The 21,959-nt window shown below is 35.8% G+C and overlaps 1 protein-coding gene across 2 annotated transcripts in view; it reads left to right on the forward strand.

Annotated features, from left to right (window-relative positions):
• The window catches only part of LOC112603399 (puratrophin-1-like), a 163,318-nt gene extending 141,366 nt beyond the window's left edge, over positions 1-21,952 (forward strand). For both annotated transcript variants that reach the window (XM_025351935.1, XM_025351936.1), the window contains exons 12-21: positions 17,040-17,216; positions 17,551-17,727; positions 17,807-18,117; positions 18,816-18,965; positions 19,046-19,295; positions 19,391-19,480; positions 19,580-19,936; positions 20,098-20,311; positions 20,507-20,623; positions 21,225-21,952. In XM_025351935.1, the coding sequence (XP_025207720.1) occupies positions 17,040-17,216; positions 17,551-17,727; positions 17,807-18,117; positions 18,816-18,965; positions 19,046-19,295; positions 19,391-19,480; positions 19,580-19,936; positions 20,098-20,311; positions 20,507-20,623; positions 21,225-21,682 (2,301 nt within the window). In that variant the 3' untranslated portion in view covers positions 21,683-21,952. The remainder of the gene's footprint in view (positions 1-17,039; positions 17,217-17,550; positions 17,728-17,806; positions 18,118-18,815; positions 18,966-19,045; positions 19,296-19,390; positions 19,481-19,579; positions 19,937-20,097; positions 20,312-20,506; positions 20,624-21,224) is intronic.
• Positions 21,953-21,959: the final 7 nt, after the last annotated feature.

The following is a 21,959-nucleotide window of genomic DNA, read 5'->3' on the forward strand; positions in this document are numbered from 1 at the left end:
CTAGTTGGTACATTTATAATGTACTTAATAATGTATTAAAATACTAAAACAAGATCTACTATTTTTAAATTTAAATAGTTATTAATTTACTGATAAATTGATTGACGTTTACATTTTGTACGTTATATATATTCAGGAATCTAATAAATAATTCAAATCTGGTAGGTGCGCATTTAAATTCAGGAACCTGAATCAATGTATCGCCTCTGCATAATATGTTCCATGCGTGGAAATATTTCGAAAACCCTACCGAAACGAATAGTCAAGTCATCGTCGTGTTGTGTTCGATATGAGTAACTATACTATATGGTTTTCTGACAGATGTTCTGTTACCCCGGTTTATCTCAGTATTATTTACGATCGTTTATTACAGCATGATACGGCATGTCGTGCGTGTTCTGCAGAAATATGGAATATATGATATCATTACATCTGCGATAGACCATTTGTGGAGCGAACAGTCGTCTGATGGTGCATTTTTTTTTCCCGCAGTCGCTAAATCGTCCCGGCGAACGGTAACCGTCGACCGCGGGACCTCGCTCATCGATTTGGGTATAGGATGTCGCTAGTGCTCATGTCGACGAATAATTGTTCGACAAAAACGCGTACGGAACAGACGACGACCTGGCGTCGCGCTGCACGCGCACGCGCTGGGGACGCGGATCGGCTCTCGCGCACGAAATTTTCGTTCGTCTGACCGCGATGGGTACCTCCCACACGAAAAGGCGTCGTCGCCTCGGCCGGCCGTCTGGCGCCCTCCTGTTCGTCCGCGTCCGCCTCGTCGGCCATCGGGCCGAGGCGAAACGCCGCGCACGTGCACAGGAGGGCGTGCGCCCGGCGCGGCGCCATGCGCAGGGCATACTCCACGCCGCCGCCCAAAGTACGTATACCCGACCTGACCTGCGGTGATAATATTTATTTATTTTTTTTTTTTTTTTTGGCTTTTCGCGGGGGAGTGTACGATAATAATATAACTGTAATAGGTAACTGTTTGAGCGGTCGTCTCGTGGTGTTTCCATCAGAAGTATTCTATAATATACGTAGGTATATTGAGTCCTATCCGGCGTCCTAACACCTAACAAGGGTGTTATATTCCGATGGCGAGTGATCTCTGTCAGGGTTAACAAGTTAACGCGAATATCCCGTCTGCGCACTCATTGACGAATCGCGAGTTCTCAAAAATTATCACTACCCCGCACCCCCTTCGTTTACCCGAACGAGTTTTTTGACTGATGTACGAAAAAAATCAAACAAGTCATACGTCGGGTCGCGTTTACCTCTATCCTTGTGTCCTTTGTTACGCAACGCAAACGTGTGTGTACCTATTATAGCCACGAATTCGTTCGAAGCTCTCAAAAATCGCAACTCTGCATGCTACCCTTCTTCCATCGTTTACGCGCACAAATTTGTGCACAAAAAGAGTACTCGCCGCGAATTCAAATTTAAAATTAAATCTAGCGGCGTCTCATCCAACAGGTCGTTTCACATGCGTTTAAAGTGATGGATAAAATCGGACGGTTGACAGGTTTTTCTTTACGGGCAAAATACGTTTTAAATTAATAAAACCAATTCGCTCTATTCGATTTTTGTGCCCGGTAGTACGTGATTCTAATAATGTGTGGGCTGATGATATTAGATTCGTTATTAGTTGATTGGTTGTCTACTACGATTAAAATTCAATATGATTTGTTGTTAGGTTAGGTTCTCCACTGGTGTCCGGTAAATGTTCGATCGGTCACTCGTCACCTCGGAATATTCGCGCAATGCGCGTCTTACGAATACCCACGTAAAATAGTGTCTATTAGGTCGGCGATGCGGATAACCAAAATATATACGCTCGAATAACCACTGCAGTGACCTCGTTTAAAGGGATTACCTCTAGTGACTCGCGAATCGGCATAAACGAACCGCAATGATTGTGATTCGACATCGCGAAAGTTGGATACTATCGTTCATTCATCCGGTGGTTCGCCGCATGTAGCTATATCCGTGTGTGTGGGAGGACTTTGGGCGGATATCTGTTTTGCACACGTTATACAGCGGCTTACCTACGTGCAAATTAATGAATATTTTAACGTGATACTCGATTTTGTTTTTTTTTTTTTTGTACCCGTACCTACGAGCTTATTACACGTCATCCCTTCCTACGCTAACATTCCTTAGCCCCGGGATTGGCTTCTTGTTAGTTTTGCATAAAATATAATACGTACGAAACCCGTGCAGTTAACGATTAACGAGCAACGACTTTGCCGTGGTATCGCAAAATATCCACAAGAAGGAATAAGAGTACAGAATTATAAAAATACCTATATAGTCGCCGCCATTGACTCATCGCGTTTTCTACATAACATTATACAGACGTACAAAAAAAAAAAAAGTAGTATAATAGATGCGCTATGTACCACTAATAATAATACCATCATCATCATCATAAACTCGTATAGGTATTAAAATATATATTTTTATTCGGGTGTTGACAAAAGTAAATAAGCGATATTTATTTTGCGAGTCTCGCAGCATAACGCGGTGCGGCGTGTAGTTTCTATTTTTCGCGTTTATTGTCTAATATAATATAATAAATAATAATTTCACCGGCCTTACAATAATAACGATACACTGGCGTTTTACCCGGGTGTATTATGTATTATACGTATTATTATTATAACCATCGTAGTAAGTACAGCGGGATACACGTACAACGACACTATCGGAAACGAGAAATTATTTTTGTCAGTCATAATACAAAGACCAACACAAAATATTTTTATATAATAAAAATATGTGTATAACCCGCCATTCGATTAAAACGTAATTAACGAGCGGCAGCCTAGTTCTACTTAGAACGTTTATTATTATTATTAATATTCCATCCGAAAAGGGAAACCTATTTGAAACGATTTCGAGACCGAGTGACTAGGTATATAATATGCATTGCAGTAGCTGGTACCCTTGGATGCGTACCGTACTGTTTATGGATACTGCTCCTTTTATTTGGTAACTATATAATATGTTATGAAGCTAAATAGGTTTATGTGCTAATGTGTAGCAATAATTAATAGTACCTACCAGTTGACCCTATAACGGTCCAATTCTTCCATATCGGAAAACCGTGTGTCAGCGACGATGACGATGACGTCGGCCTTCACGTCCGAATTAGCCGTCAACTGATGGTACATTTTTTCAATTTTTCGACTCCAATGAATCGACTGAATATGTTAAATATATTAAATATATTATTCTTTTCGATCGGTGTGATGGCCGTAATGGGCGGGGAATGAATGAGGTCTTTCGTCTCCATAACTAAAGGCGTGTGTTTTAAGTACCGTTGCAGGTACATATACATGTATATTACTGGTGATGTAGAATATCGGAGCATTTTTTTAAAAACCAAACATTTTAAAGATAATGTAAATGATAATTTAAACAATTCGTTTGTTGCCCTAACTGTTGGCGAGTTATAAAATTGCGGTTTATCGCGGGTAATATGAAATTTTTAAAAAATATTCCTATTCGCGTTAATAAACTATGTTGTTGAGTTGCGTAAAAAATATAAAAACTATCAAAACAACAATATTCGTGTTTGATTTTCTATTTTAGTTTATTACCTATTATAGGTAATGCATAAGAACAGGCAATAGCGGTAGTTGTCATCTGTTTTTGATTGACCGTCAACTATCAAGGTAATATAAAAGATCTATTTTTATGATCTTGATATTTCCTAATTTCTAAAATATGAACTATTAGCCCGTTATTACTGTCGTTCTGGTTACCTACCAACTTATAGGTACATCCAATACTACACAAACAATCGGGTAAAACTTTAAAAAAGCTCATCGAGTATGCAATAGCCCAGTTCTGTCTTTTTATGTGTCCTATCACATATATGGGTATATTTAATAAATATTATTTATGTCTATAACTGAAATTGACTTACTTTAATAATAATTATAGTTATGTGCATAACGAATAGAATTGTTTTTGAACATTATAAACGAAGTGCAAACTGCAAAGCACTAAAGCTTTGATACAACATGGTGTATCAAAATATCATTGAAATAAGTTTAAATAAAACATTCCCTTTAATGTGTATATATTCAAATAATATTGTAATTACATTATAAAACCATTAAAAACTCAAAATATAACTTCGTAACATCTTATATTTCCCACACCGACCATGCTACTTTGGGCATCCTATTTTCCAAGGGATTTCATAAAATGCCCAATTTTCTACCGAGAGTATAAGCCTCAGTATGTTTTTTACTTGTATCATATTATATAATATTTACCGTATTAATGCTGCGACACAGAAATGAAAATCGATTGCAGTCGCACATCAACCTTCGGATCGCCATTCGAAAAATAATAACAAATTATTTCACAAATACTTGAATATTCCGTATACGGCGAATACGAGCGGGCGTTCGTCTACGCCCTTTTGGGTTACCAAACGTCCTTGTCCCGACCTGTGATAGTAGCGGTGGCGACGCTCCGAGGTGTCACGAACCCGTCGCCGCGATCATTCGACTTGGCTCGCGACGCCTTATCCTCCGCACACTGGCCACGCGTAGCAATTTATAATATTGGTATACCTATCGGAGTAGTTGGAAAAAAATACGATAATATTATAATTTATACAATATAATAGGCATATATTATGTACGCGTGCGTATTATAATAATATAATATATTATGGCAAAACGATAAAACGATATTACAGTGGGAACGACCGCGGCTGTCTGTCAACACGTTTATATTATCGAACGACCTGTTTTAACTTAGACCAGCGGTTCTCAACTTTTTTGTTCGCGGAGCCCTTAAGTTGTTAAAAATAATTAGCGGGGCTCAAAATACCAGGAACGTCAAGCTTTAAACAAATACAAAATTATAAATCACGATGACCATTAGTCTCATTGCTCAGTTCAACGTAACTAATGATATCGAATTTGATTCAATTTGAATGCATCTGCGCGGAGTCCTTTGAGCTTGTACGACACGCGAACAGTTATAAGTTCTATAGGGTTCCGTAGACCACAGTTTAAAACCACCGACAAGCGATATACATAATACATACCTAAGGATATTTATACATGACAACACTATACATAATAACGTATTATTATCAAATTTTTTTTTTTCTTCGTAAAATTCGATCATAATATTAAAAAAATTGTTTGTGTTCGCTAATTTAATAACATATATACAATATATTATGCATGTCTACACTCTATATATACTATAATACATATAGTTGATTTTTTTGCCAACGCTGCTCTCGATTATATTGTATTGTCATTATTAATTAAATCAATAATTATATTAAAAAAAAAAAAAAAAAACATAATATTTGCCCATTCTTCGATCTATATCAAATCGCGTAATCCTATGATGTTGCTCACCCCACCATTTCTAGTCGTTTCACTAAACAACAAAATAATATAATGTTCTTATATTACCCATTATTTCTTTTTCCTCGGTGTCATGGTTTGAAATCATAATAATAGTCTCCCTACTCTTGTACCTATATTATACACACACACAAACACGTATTTACTTTATATATATTTATAAATATATAATAGTCAGCTGTCCACCACCGTCATTGTCGTCGTCTGATGTCAAACTTCTACTTAAAATGTATATATACGATATCATGCTCCGATAAAAATACAATATTATTATATTTCGTTAGAAAACGACGTTAACTTTTTAAAAAATGTATTGTGTTAGTAACGATCAATGCCGGGACGTGCATTGCGAATTTGTGTGTCTAAATGTATGAGAGATGTACCTGCTATATACCTGTATAAATACGTTTATCACACACGACGTGTAAAATTATTTTAGTTGTTAAACGTATAAATACTGTGTGAGAAAAGAAATATATAGTTTAGGTGTACATATTTTGCAGTAGGTAACCTCCCTAATCAAACGGCAAGTTCGGATTAAAATGTTACTATTTTCAATTGATTACTTTGCACAATACATATTATACGCGAGATATGAAAATGAAATATCTTAAAATTGAAGAAAATTATTGTGTTTGATAAATTAAGCTGCAGTCTTCGTTAGGAATTTATATGATAACTGCCGTGGTAATTATCAAAGTACCAAATAAATTCGATCAACAAATATTATATATTGACATTTTATTCTAACAAAATTGTAATTAATGCCACATTGCAACGATTAAATTATACGCAGTAATTTCTAAATAACAATTTATTGAGTAAACAGTACTGACACAAGCTTATTTATACACTATCAATAAAATAAGCATATTATGTAAAAACATAATAATATGATCGATGTTCCACGGTATTAATACATTTCGTACCTGATGCGCATAACCACCTATTGAACGGATTCGATTAACTTCGCGACGATCGAGTATTATTAATGTATTGATTGATTCGGAGAAATAATATTTTATAGTACCTATGCAGAAGAACTGTAATTCGTCGAATGCCGGGCAATGAACGCGACTTTATTTTTTATTCGATTCGACGGCATAATAATTATAGATTACACGAACCCAAGTCAGACGTGTGTATATAATATTATTATATTCACTTTACTATTACGCTATGTTCTCTCGTTGGAAATTCAACATCTTTATTTACTACTAAGCCCGTGTATGTATATTGATCTACGATGACGACATATATAATAAACCGAAACCAATCATAACTAATTACTCGTAGGTGATGCAGTTCACTGTTTTGTCGGTGCGCCTTTCGTTATTTGCGCATATTATACAACTTTTACCGACGATGATAATGCATCTCGTCCGGAGGTTAAGTTGGATAAAAAAAAAATAAAAAATAAAAAAATAAAACGTTATCTTTGATATATTTATTATTTTTACCATGGATGTAAGATACTGTAATAACGCGAAACCTTGAAAAAAATTCCTTACTTATACACATGACATTATGTAGGTAGGTAGAAGTTATACTAGTGCAAACTTTGTGTACATCACGTTATCGCAAGTCGCACATAATATCATGAAGTAAATAAAATAACATTATTGTTTGTTTAAAAAACAACAAGAACTCTGCTCATATTTTGAATTTTCTGGTTTTCATATGTATTAAACACGCTATAGAGAGCATTGCGGTTAACCGATTAGTGGTTTTTGGTTTTTCTAGCGACTTAAAAGTCTTCAGCCCGAAACCAGTCGCGATATAACCGACCGATTCCATTCGATTGAAATCGCATAATATATTATACTTAATTTAAATAACGTTTACATGTAATTTATCATGTATAATTTATGTGTTTGAAGTGTGAATGTATATAACATATACGTATAATATTAAGCGCGTGCTTTATCCGCTCGCGGAGGAGTGATTTAGAAAGGATCCCACATTATAATATTATTATTATTATTATTATTATACGCTGTCTTTCTGCAACCATCATTAACAAGATGGTACTTACATACTATACGACGTATACTTCGCATGCTACGGGTAACTTAGAATCGTTTCGTTTACTCGTCGAAAATACTGCGAGATACGCTTTTATTCTTTATGGGATTACGTGTTCGCGAAGAAGACCCGTGTCTTACAGTTTGGAGACTTCACGGGATCGTTATTGTGTTTAAGGCGCGGGACGCTCGTTATTTGTCGGCTGCTGGTACACATATTATCATAAAATTATGATAATATAATATTTTATAATACACAAAGAGAAAAAAAACACGCGATCCGTACTAATATATTTATTTATACCTACGCGTACGCTGCAATAATAAAATTTACTGCAGGCACAACGACGTTCAGCATCGGTGGTCCACGCACGCCTACGATCCGCTCTCGTATGCATTCTGAACACCACGATGTCAGTGACCCTTCCGCGACCGTAGTTCGGATACATAAACTCCTCGCATAATGCGATCGTTGCATCGCACGACGGTAATATATGCCGTGTACGATAGACGTGTAACCGTCAATGTCGTAAATTCAGACGTTATTGAAAATCGCTAGTCAAATAATAATATAATGCCTGCAGGGTACGTAAGTCATTACAGGTACCTGTTGAGAACATATTGTATTTGCGGCTTTGACTTGATAAACCAGACAATGTTGTACTTCGATACATTGGCTAGACGTTTTTACGTTTCCGATTGTTGTGCAGACAATGTTATCTGTTATTGACTATCGTGTTTAGATTGTTAGATTTTAGAAAGACGACGAGTATCCAAATATACTGCTGCGGAGGATCACTTCAGTGTTATGGGATCTCAAGGACTCCAACGGTATCACAATAAAACGACATCGCATAGATCTGAAAAGTGTAATTATTTTCCAGTTAAACGACTTTAAAATTCCAAGGCAGTTTGCCGTGCGATAATAAATGATGCGATGTCCGAATTGAATGCAATGAAATAATAATAATAACGAAAATGATAGAAATTCTTTTCGAATCACAGCAATACGTCTGCAGGGCACATGCTCCTACAGTGTAATATCATATCATAGAAATCATAATATTCATATCGATTGTTCCAACAGTAGTCCGTACCTAGTGTACGGCACAATGTGTGTACGCACCACTATACTCGCGACTGCAGCAGTGTACCCTTCCGTTCGGTGCAAGTGCACGTAATGCAAGAATGACGACCGACGTTTTAAAGGGCACCCGTTTTCGGTGTGACGCATTACACGTTTTTAATATGATGGTGCAGTTGTGTTGACGTAGGCGCAACGTTTTCATCCGCCGCAGTGCATCAAAATATACCGTGGCTGAAATGCGATCGATGGCAGCCCGACCGAACGGAGTAGTCGCGTCCTGCACGACGTCGTTTACCCACAATATTATTATGTTATTATGCGGTTCCCGTGGTGGACGATTTAAGTACTGTGTAAGTACGTGTCCGAAAATTCGGCCTCGATTTTCTAACGACGGCGGTCGCTTCCCGCGGCGGCGTTGGCTCTCGTACAGCGTATACGCGGGTTTACCTAACGGTCCTTGTATGGAGAGCAAAACAAACGACGACGTCGACGACACACGCCCCATAATATCTATACATTATATGTATAGGTACGCTCTCTCAGTAGGACGGTGATAACAACACGACAACAATGGCACCGATACGACGACGATGAAGTGCGGTCTGAAGACGAGCAGCCAAATATCGTAATATAATATCGTGTTATTATGCCAACAATAATGGCACATTTGGGACACACCTAAAAGAAGACGTACCTTAATACGTGTGTAATGTAAACGGTTTTTGGTATTCCGAACGCAGCAGTAGGTTACAATATTACAATGTATCTGCCTATACAGAAAATTTGAATCGCGTCGCGGCCAGAATATGTACTTCGCTATCTTTCCGTTCCCGTTACGGGCGGCAGTAGGGGCTACGCGTAGTGCCGGTATTAATAATAATAATAACGACGAAAATAATTGGAAAGAAGGGGAGGGCGCCTAAATTTATGCGACGCTTATGTACGGCAAACGTTCTCTTCGTCCCCGTCGTCTTCTATTCGAGATTTCTAGTTCGGAGATTTTCAGATTTTGGACACGTTTGTTTTTTTTCCCCGTTCTCGACGTAATAGGCACATAATAACCTGTTGCTGTATTACATCGCACGGATACAGGAAGCACTCGCTAAGTACGCGCGTCTATACGATATGATATACCTAACACGCATCTGTATAAACACGCGAGTTTATTTCGTTTTTTCCGCAACATGTATACGTATAAACTATATTAATATCGACCCGGTGGTGGTCGTCGTACGCCTAAAGCCTAAAGAGTAGTAAGTTGTGCAGAAGTACGCATTATATTATTATGATTATTGTTTTGCAACAATCGTATATATCGACGATTACGCGCGACTAGAGTCATTATTTAATGAATTACGCATATTAGACCGACATCGCGTTTCACATTCCGCATTAGAAAAATAGGAAACGCGCTTTCGGTTACGGCCGTCCCCGCGATGTCGATCGTAATTAATACCAATCGTTACGTCTAGCGTTAAATCCGGATTAATTGCACCAACGTAGCGTACTCTGCATTCTACTGTTTTATATACATACGTATATATAATATATACATTGTTCGTGTAACCATATAGATACCGTATTGTTGGCTATTTATGTAGACACTGTGATAAGTGGTCCTTCTCACAGTTCTTATTGTAGAGTTGATGATATACATAATAATATATTGTGTAATAGCGTATTAATATAATATGTGCGCGCACACAGAGTCCCGTGGTCGCGGGTTGCTGACATTGCGTAGATTCCGGTTGTTTCCTTCTGTTTTTTACTCGAGTAGTTCACACGGCTATAGAATAAAAAAAAAAAAAACGCGGTCGTTGCAAATCGTCTGTCAACGACGATGCGCGACAATGGTGAACGCGCGAGACAAAATAAAAAAAAAAAAAAAAAAAAAAAAAAAAAAAAAAAAAACGAAGATTCTTTCCGCCGAAACCATCGCGTAAACAAGACGGACGGATCTCGACGGTCCATGGCGATTCGTCAAACTCGACACCGCGCTGAAGTGCGTGCGCGCTTGTGTGTGTGTGTGTGTGTGTATTTTTTATTATTATCATTATAACATTATACGAAGATTGTATAGGCGTGATAATATAAAACGCTTCGTACACGATAATATTATGACTGCAATGTACCGGTCGACAAACCCATCCGGAACCGTTTATTATTTTAAAATCGTAAAACTCTACAATAATTTGATAGACCCGTACTATCTACATTCATCGTGATGTAGTACAGGAACGCGCACTACCTTTTACGTAGAAAAACATGCGTATTGACGTCCAGTTGATATTCGAGTGTTGCTGCGGCTGTGGCCTGAGAGTGTAAATCGCTGCACAGTGTTTTTAAAATTAGTTGAGTCGCGTGATATTTTAATTAGTGTTTGACCCTTGTCCCTTAAGAATGATTACTGACCCAATTGAGTTCTAATTCGAGTGGATTTATTTAAACGAGAGCACATAGTTATGATCGCTTGCATATTACAATGCGGTAGATGGCAGGTATTCATATATTTATCGACCACTCTGGTAATCCGGTCGTTTGGCATTGGATCAACGAGGTAATCCAATCCCAAAAAGCTGATTAACGGTTTAAATATAAAATAATCGACCGAATATTTTTAATTAAAAAACTGACACTGTTTCTAAGTGGTATGATATTATATTAAAACATAATATATTATATTACATATTATCACATGCATATAAAAAAAAAACGCTGCAGCTCTCTGCATTCACAGTATACAGTTTACAATGATATCAGCAGCAATCAAAATGTTTCTATTTCATTTTTTTTTTTTTTTTTTTTACTTTCTTATACATCAATTTAATATATTTGTCATACTTTATAGGTTACTATATACATAATATAACAAACATCTGTTACTTAAAAAAGCTTTGAACTTTTCTCGAGTTCACCGCACAGTATCAGTTATTCTAAACTGCACACGTGCAAAATTAAAACCATCGTGTGTTCGTTAAGGATAATGGAATTTTTATCGGTCAGTAAACAAATAGTACACTCAGACGTTTCGACGAAAAGACGAAACGCGTGCTCGGTGGTTCACCACAACATGTCATGATGCATTTACGAGGGCCTAAACATTTATATAATTAAATACTATACCGGTGGTCGCGATGTAATAATAATAATAATAATAATAATAATAATAATAATAATAAAAAAAAGGAAAGAAAAACTCCGTCGTCTCGGTTGTAGCGTCAGTGTACACTGTACAGTGTTTTCGCTGGTCTAAACGGATTCGGTCCATTAAATCAATTTCTTGGTTTTTTGATATATTTTTTTTTTTATGCTTTGTTTTATTTTTAATTTTGGAAGATATCTTATTGTGTAGTGTAAAAACGTATGATCGTTGTGCGCGTTCCAACACAATAATTATAATAATAATAATAATAATATAATATTATAATCGTCGTCGGTCCAAGTCCCGGTCGTGTGTGCTAACGATTCTTCGCGTATTCTAGCAAAGTATGGTACATACAACCCGAAAAGTGACCGAATAACATATTATCATCACAGAATATCCGACACTTTAGTGAATCGCACGTCGAAACGTCGCAGGCAAGGCGTCGTCCGACAGCATGGCATAATAATAATAATATAAACACGCGGGTAAGAGTAGAATAAAACAATATGCGTAAATACGGGCTTATAATACGCAACGGGCATAATAACATTATCATGATATAAATTTAGGTGTACAATATTGCATATAAGTACCCAAATACGAGACAAAATTCCACGCGCAATACGTCCGCGGGCCACCGTGGATATCATAATATATATAAACGCAATATCATGATATCATATTTTAATTTAATATGGTACCTACGTTTGCCTGCAGCCCGCTCGCCCGCCTGCCAATCTACCACCTACTCGTTACTTCACAGCGCGCCGCTCGTGACCACATCGGTTGGATTTGTCCGGTCCGGTGTCGGTCCGTGCCCCGAACTATTTTATTACATGTAGAACATATATATATATTAATAATACATGATATACCTGCGCGTTCAGTTGCCACCAGAGTATAATGCAATACGAACGTATAAAAAATAGGTATACATATATAGATAGTGTGAGCGCTCGATGACCTTAATAACGCCTAAAGCCGATGCTGATGCAGCCTATACACACACACACATATATATATATATATATATAAAATATATTTAACACGTATTATAATGTCCGAATGTGTGTTTTGAAACACCACTGTCCGCGCGTACATTTTATTAATCGACTCGCGTGTATAGGTATACATACGATAATATAATATTATAATGTATATGGAAATATAGTACAAACCTGTATAATGCGAAGGCATTATACACGATATACTTATTATTATTATTATTATTATTATTATTATTATTATTACGTACATTGTGTATTTGTGTTACACACGTGTGTACGATATAACGATATGATACCTACGATAATAATATGACGTGCATTAAAATATAATATTATAATAATAATAATAATAATAATAAACGATATCGTGTGTCGTCGTCGGTACGATTTTGTCCTGCTCTGCGACTGCTTTATACTGCAGTCGACGCCGTAATAATTACCTGCATCGGTTCCACGCGCTCGTTCGGGCCTCTCGTTCGCTCGCCGTGTATTCAATTTAAATATTATATTGTATTGTAAACGGTGTACGATGATACGTTTTACGACGGTGATAATAATTATTATATTATTTATTATAAACCCATTTACAGTATCGCTATCTACGGTTTTTTATCGAAAAAACGTATCGAAACGTGGTCGACTACAACAGCCGTATATTATCATGCGCATAATAATATACGTAACATAATAGAATACGACGATGATGTCCCGACGTCTATTGTATGTGATGTGCTTATATGTATTATTATATTGTACGATTACGCGAACCCTTTCCACGGGACACGTTCACGTTTACTCATTCATATATCTAAAAAAGAGCCGGTCGTTAACCCACACATTCTAATCGACATAATCTCATACCTAACGAAAGAAAACAATTTCTTAATCGCTTTTTTTTTTTTTTTTTTATTCATCATTTCTATTATTATCACTATTTGTTAGATTTACACCAATATGTATTATAATATGAGCACACCAATTAGTAATTATTCCGGTTGTCGGTTGATACGTCGTATATGATTTAATGCGATCAAAATAAATGACAATCGCCGAAGATCCATTAATTCACCCGTCTTATTTGCTTTCACTACATTCCGTTATGATAACGAACCTTGTATAGTTAACAAAACTAATCCAATTTCGTACTAATCAGCCTTCGTGTCTAAATTAGAATATTTAATAAAAAAAGTGTTCGACTATTTCATTTTTCGTCGAGCATTTTTTTTTTTTTGTTGTTGTCATAAGTGTTCGTTTACCTTATCAAAATATTTTAATTTACAAAATTTAATGAAGAAAGGTAGACCTTCACTAAGTCCTATAAACTTAGTAGAGTAGGTTGTGGAAGTCAATTGGTGGGCTTAAAACTGAGAGATGCTTACCTGTATGATACTTTGAAAAGGATTTTTTTATGATTATATTAGATTATAAACTAATATATGTCATCTATAGTTCAAGATAATATAAACAAACATTTAGCACATTATTTAAAGGATTATTGATAACTTAATGATTTTACTTGTCTATCAATTCATACAAGTTTTATGTTTAGTATAATGATCTAAATTATTTTGATCTATATTATGAAATAAATTAGTTGTAACTAAAAAGTACTATCTTATTACTAAAGTAATAATCTTTTGTTTTTAACAACACGTCAAATTATTTTTTATTTAACGGAATACATTCCTGGAAAACATACATATATATATTTAATTTAGAAAAAAGGCCCAATTTGTGAAAAAATATAGCCTCAACACTCATAACTAATAGGCTTTAATTTTGGTTTTTTTTTTTACTTGAAATTTGTTAAATATTAAAAATAATTTGTTGCGAAAGAAGATTGAACAATTTTAAGTTTAAAATTTCTATGTCGAACAGTTTGATACTTTGAGATAACAAATTTTGCTCAGAAAGCCCACATTAATAAATTAATAATTTGATCAATTATTACGTTTCATTCAAGTTCGCCTACGTCCAATAGTATCAATATCAAATAATAAAGCACAGCGGGTTCGTAATAGGTTTTTTTCCCACACAAACACCCAATAAGATATTTTTGGCCGACGCGATTCGCGTATTCCAATCGTTTACACGCGTTGGTATTATTCTATGTTAAAAAATAAAAATACGCTTCGATTAAACAGGCTCATTTAAACAAATCATGAGGTTTAAAATATAAAAATAAGTCGACTCGACTTTCCGCTTTTTCTCCTCTGTACGGACTTCTAGTGAATATTTTAATCCGTGAGTATTTCTAAAGGTATCTAAAATAGCTTTAAAATAATATAAATACCATAAAATGTTTTCATAAGCACTTTTTACCTGTAGAAATCCTTGAAAATATGTATATTTAAATAGGCAAAATGTTAAAAACGAATCGGTATTATGTTTTACACGCGTAAAATTACATAAAACATGCACATTTGCGAAATGTCCAACTGATCTACTGTTCCAAGTATTTACAACTCATCTTTGTCTAACTATTATTAGTTTCTACGTTATTCACAGGATAAATAATTTCAATAGAGTGTTCTATTAGAATTTTCACACGACCCAAATCTACATGAATATTGTTTGATCTTTTCTCGCGTATGTCTATCATTACTGCAACTCATTAAATGATACAGATCATACATAGATATACTGTATAATGATGTGGTGTATACATTATAATTGTATCACATTATTTTTTCTATAGTTCTAGACTTGTATTTAAAGTAAAGTTAAAATATGTATAAGTTTCTAAATAACTAAATTACAAAAATTTTTGACGTGATATATATATATAATCGGACTTAGGGCCACACATGAATAATTTCCAACTAAGCCGTAGTTTAATTTTTTGCTGAGTAACGTTTTTGGAGTACTGTACTTAAATGTGCAGTGTTCGCAAAACAGAATTGATTAATTGATCTTTTGTGCGTACCTGCGCTGTATAAAAAATGTGAATTTTTGTATCCGTCATTGTCATACATACTAATACGTATTTTAAATATATAGTATTAAATGTTTAATACATTTAGCTATTAAAATACGTTTCAAAAACAGCTTTAGCACAGAGAAGTATGTTTGTTAAGTTAGCCCCCGCATTTTTCTAAATTACAGCAGAAAAATGAGTTATAGAGTTTATTTCGTAAATAATTGTAAGTTTATCGTCTGGTATGAAATTAAAGATCACAAGTCCAAAACCGATAGTAATTTTAGTATATAGAATTTCGTTCACCTACAGAATTTGTATTTATCATTATAACTCACATCTATTAGACCAGTTGACAAATTAATGATCTAATTTGGTCTTTGAAACTTTCAAGTTAGCCACGTACCATCTTCAGTTGAAATCTTTAGTATTCTACTATAGTATTGTTGAAAATTTGAATTGTACTGTAGGTCTGACGGTGGCTTATACAATTTTCTTAGTTGTAAAAATATTATATCTACCTCTACATATAGGTATTTATATGTTTCAATAAAAAATATTACAAAAAAGAATATAGTTGCAATGTTGTCAGTCATTTTTTTTTCAATTTAATAACTCAGATTTTTGATAATCTAACTATCATAGTACAATTTAAGGTTCTAGTTATAGGTACTATTGTTCATTTAACCTGCAAGTATTATAATTATTATTACGTAAGGCGATTGTTGAATTTTCTGGCTTTGTACATTTTCACAAAACGTATTTTAGAGAAAAATGTACAACCTTGTTGAAGGAATTTCATCACATTCGTGTTTTAACAAACAATAAAAACAATTTTTAAAACATACTATCAAATATTTTATTAAGTGTTACAACCAATATGTATGACGTGCATGTTATTAAAATATTGTATGTTTACGTCACATTATTATATGAAAATACATTTTGTATTTTGTATTTGGTTTTTTTTTATTTATAATTACTCATTATTATCAAATATCATTTGTTAATAATACATACAAATATTATATTTGTTGTCATTTCTGAAACATTAAATTTACATGATAAACCTTAAAGTAATTTGTAATATACCGATGTATGTTTGTGTAAATAATTATATTTTATTGTTAAATGTTTCTTTACGGAAACGTAAACTTTGAATTACGTAGCTAATTACATATTTTTATGTAGGTACAATTTGGCCTCATATTATCGACGAATATTCTTTAAAATACTAATACATTTAGAATTTATGAATAATGTAAATAATTTCTTTAGGTATTAATTAAACGTTAAATTGCTTGGGAATAACTACTTTTATTGCATCAAATTTTAATACATCATATTTACAGCTAATTAGTTTAAAAATAAAAATATATTGATACTAATGTATATTATTTAAGTAGTGTAAGTACACTTTTTATCTGGAATTTCTTATTTTATTTTTACAGCAAAATCTCGATAAAGCCGGAGATTTGTTGGAAGAAGCAGGCCAATGCAGCAATGGGACCAGTCTAAAAGATCTGGCCAAATCTCTAAAGCAGCATTTAAGAGGTTTTAGTGATCGACTTGAAGAGACTCGTGAGAGACTCGAAGATACATCACGCTGTTTTTACTTACTCGATAAGGTATAGACTATAATCTTATGTGTTTAGTTTTAGAATTATACAAATTATTCTAAAATAATATGAGGTATAATTATAATAAAACATTTGAAAGGGTTTTAATTAAATTGATTTGAAATTTAATTTGAGTTAAACTAAAGATCAATAAAGTTACTATACAAAATGTAGACAGTAAAACGTAATATGAAATAGACAAATGCATTAACGGGGTTTTTAGTATTTATTGACGGAAAAAATTAAAAGGGTTATCTACGTGAATCGGTTTACGAATAATTCGTATTATTATAATAAATTATATTTAAAATTATAGTATTAATTTGGTATACAATTTTCACAGGCTTACGATTGGGCTTTAGAATGTATGAAGTACATATCTGAAAAGCACGACACACGTAACGTTAAAGAACTGCGAAAATACTTAATGGCACATCCATCTCCTACTGCTCAACACTTCTCGGAGATGATGATGTTGGCCAACAAGCTTAACAATGATAAACTAATCAAACAGTGCAAGGTAACGACGATCGTGTTACCTGTTATATTAACGTACTCTGACAAACAGTATTTTTAAATACTTTGGTGTTTTATTATAGGTGGCTATGGTAAGATGCGAAGAGACCAACGACCAACTGAAGCACTTGTTGGGTCCTGAAACATTCCCGACTAGTACTCCCCTGCCATCCAGAAGGACGTCCGCACCAGAGCACCATACAACAAATGGTAACTCGACGGCAGACAACCACCATTGTGGTTGGGTAGGCGCTACGGAAGAAAACTTTTATTGCGAGACAGACCGGCTCGCGCTCAGTCATATCCCGTCTGCCAATTGGACTTACAATGATGAAGAAGACGAGGAAAAACTGAGCTGCTCTCACACGACCGAAGGGAGTGATGAAAATAAGAGGTGATAATTTTAAACAACAAATTAACTCTTATGGCAAACAAAACAAAAAACGATTGCCGCAAATTAATATATTTATTAATATCTCAGCATTTCAAACAGTACCATAAATATTTATTTTTTTAGATTTATGGTTTTATAAATATTTTTACTATACTTCTAGAGTTCTAGAATTTGTATGTTTTATTTTGGATGGTTTAACAAATATTTGGTTTTAAATAGAAATACAATTTGTGATACTAAAGGAATCTAAATAAAGTATCTAAGCATATAAATGTACAATTTTATGAATATTGGCTTTTGTAGAATGTTCATATTTTTATATTATAAATAACGCTTAAAATATTTAACTTAAATGCTTATAAAATGTTATCTATATGACAATATATATTGAATGTAATTTAAAGTAGGGTTCACAATATTATTGTATCTGTGGATTCATGACTCATCCCACGAGATAAAATCAACACAAAACTCTTGTTCATGTAAAATATTTTAAATATTTTGATTTTTATTGTAACTAATCGTACTTTCGTCATCCAAATTAAAGACCGTCACACGGTCATTTCGTTAAAATGTTAAAAATAAAACAACATATTTTTTTTAAAAATATTAAATTTTTTTGACATTTATGTCTATACAATTTCAATTTTAACGAACACTCGACAATTTTAAATAATATATTCTTTGTGTGTATACAGTAATGAAGAAAGCGACGACACTAATTGTCCCGATCTCGGTTGCAGCAAAAATCAAAGTTTACCGCCTTTGTCCGTCAACAGTCATCTGCACCACATGTCCAACTTACAGTTGAACATGGATTGCGGCACACAGACGCTTAAGTTACAAAAGTGAGTACCGGCCGTGTATAAATATTTTAATAGCGTGGGAGTAAACTAAACGTTAACATTGCGCGTGGTGGTTTTTGCAGAACCGTCAAGCTGATCATGAGAGAAATGATACAGACCGAGCGGGATTATGTCAAGTCACTAGAATACGTCATAGAAAACTACGTTCCGATGTTGCTCAATGAAAACATACCACAAGCCCTGCGCGGCCAGCGCAACGTGATTTTCGGTAACATCGAAAAGATCTACGAGTTCCACAGCCAACACTTCCTCAAAGAGCTGGAAAGACACGAAAACTGTCCATTGCAAGTGGGAGAATCTTTTCTAAAACACGTAAGTACACCATATACACTATGCAAAAATAATATTACCCGAATAAAATACGAATATGAATTTTGGCATTAATCGTGTTATTTTTATTCGTACAGGAAAAGAAATTTTATTTGTACGCGTTATACAACAAGAACAAACCAAATTCGGATTCGCTGATGTCCGAGTATGGTTCTGCATTCTTTAAGGTTGGTGTGGTTATTTTACTGTTTTTTCGTCAATACTTTTGACAAATGATTATTTTCGTGTATCATTTTTGTACTCATATGACTAATACATTATTACAGGCAAAACAATTAGAACTCCGCGACCGAATGGACTTGGCCAGTTACTTGTTGAAGCCAGTGCAGAGGATGGGCAAATATGCGCTGTTATTACAGCAGCTCATGAAGATGGCTAAAGGTGACACGGAACACCTACGGCTTGCCGAGAACATGGTCAGGTTCCAGTTGCGGCACGGCAACGACCTGCTGGCCATGGACTCGCTCCGGGAGTGCGATGTCAACCTTAAGGAGCAGGGCCGACTTTTGCGGCAGAACGAGTTCCTCGTGTGGCAGGGCAAAGGCAAGAAGTGCCTGCGACAAGTATTTCTGTTCGAGGAGCTGATACTGTTTAGCAAGGCCAGACGATTCCCCGACCAAACGGTGAGTACGCGTGATCGCGGAGAACGGTAAACAACGCACGTGGTCGTCTTTAACCGAGTGACTCTGTGGGTCATCATACCTGGTTATAACTAGCCCGTCGCCTTATATAATAATAAAAAAGTTATTTCATTTGAAGTTTTTTTTTTTTTAAACTATCACAGAATCTGGACTTGTACGTGTACAAGAACAGTATAAAAACCAGTGACATCGGGTTCACCGCCAAAGTCGGCGATAGCAACACGAAATTTGAAATATGGTTCCGAAAACGCAAACCGGGCGACACGTACACGTTGGTGTCCATGTCCGAGGACATCAAACAGGCGTGGACCGATGAGCTGTCCAACTTGTTGTGGAAACAGGCGCTACGAAACAGAGGTACGTACTACCGGAACTCGGAAAAGAGTGACGTTATAGGTACAAGACGTCGGTCGGTTTAATTTCGTATTTTGTGTGTACGAAATGTACGGTACGACGACAATGATGACAAATCGTTGATGTCGCGTACCGCCCGCACTGCGATATCGGTCAATACATAATAGTAATATGCTCACACATTGTTATTCATTGCAGAGGTTAGGCTGGCGGAAATGTCTTCTATGGGAATTGGCAACAAACCCTGTTTGGACATCCGGCCGAGTGCGGATCAAATCAACGATCGATCCATCACGTTCGCGCAGCTCAGTAAAAGTGAGTGGCAGCTCTGTATTTAGTACATAACTATTTTAAGTCGCGGTCCGCCTATAAATGATTAATATACACATCAGCTATACGCCGAACGCGCTGGTTTCCTTCGGAATGCGAACGGTTTGATCGTCAAATCGAACAGTTTTTCGGGCGTCCTACTTATACTTATACTATACCGATTTTTTGTTTAAATAAAACCTGTGAATTATACAACTGATAGTGTAGCTGTGTATAAAGTTGTAGCGCTACTGACTTAACCGCCCTAAATACACGAATGGTATTATTCAATTCTCCGGCTGCACTTCCGCACCATACGGTATAAACCGCGATTACCTTATACGCATATATAATATATATATATATATATATATATATATATATTATATTTAAAACGGGGAGATAAAATAAAGGTAAATACTTAAATAGTTGTACCGACGTGCGCAAAGATATTAACTGTTTACTAGTTAGACTGCTTTCGGGGAAAAAAAAAAATTACGACCTAACGCCTTTATTTTTGGGACAGACTACGGTTCACACCGGACGACGTATTTTATATTTATTACTCGCCCCTCCCCGCTAAACCGGACTACGTTTCGTTTTTCAGCTGCCCCAAGGTTCCGCAACTCGATAGTGGCGTTGCCCTCGGACCTGGATTCGATCGCCAAACGTCCGCACTCGATCATATCGGTGAGCAGCAGCAGCGCGGGCAGCAGCAACAGCAGCAGTGGCAGCAGCAGCAGCAGCGGAGCGAGCTGTCGGAGTAGCGAGGGCGCCCGGCAGACCAGTCAGTGTTCCAGCCAGTCGACCGAGAGCGGCATCGTGGCCGACTGGTACAGCCGGAACAGTCACTCGGGCAGCGTGGCCTCGGACACGCTGTCGTCTCCGGCCGCGGCCAACAACAACAACAACAACAACAACAACAACAGCAGCAGCAGCACCAGCAGCGGCGGCGGCAACGGCAAAGGTTCGACGGTCAAGTCGTCCGGCGCCGCGACCACGGCCGCAGCCGCCACGTCAAACTCTACTGCCGCCGCCTCCACACGGCTATCGGTCAAACTGTAGACAGACAGACGGGCGGACAGAAGACAGACAGACAGACAGACATATGTAGACAGACAGACTCTTACTATATCATAATGTTATGATTATTATTATATTACGTGCAAACATTATTGTAATATTATCGTTGTGCATCGATGCTCGTCGGCCTTTGCGACTTAGTCGTCGACACGACCGTGTCTTATATTATGTATTATAATATTATAATAATATTATTATATAGGTTTTTTTTTTTTTTTTTTTAACGTATTCCCAAAGGAAATCAATAGTTACCGGATCC

The sequence above is a fragment of the Melanaphis sacchari genome, unplaced genomic scaffold (assembly GCF_002803265.2).
Source record: "Melanaphis sacchari strain LSU unplaced genomic scaffold, SCAv2.0 Contig107_pilon_pilon, whole genome shotgun sequence".
Lineage (NCBI taxonomy): Eukaryota > Metazoa > Arthropoda > Insecta > Hemiptera > Aphididae > Melanaphis > Melanaphis sacchari.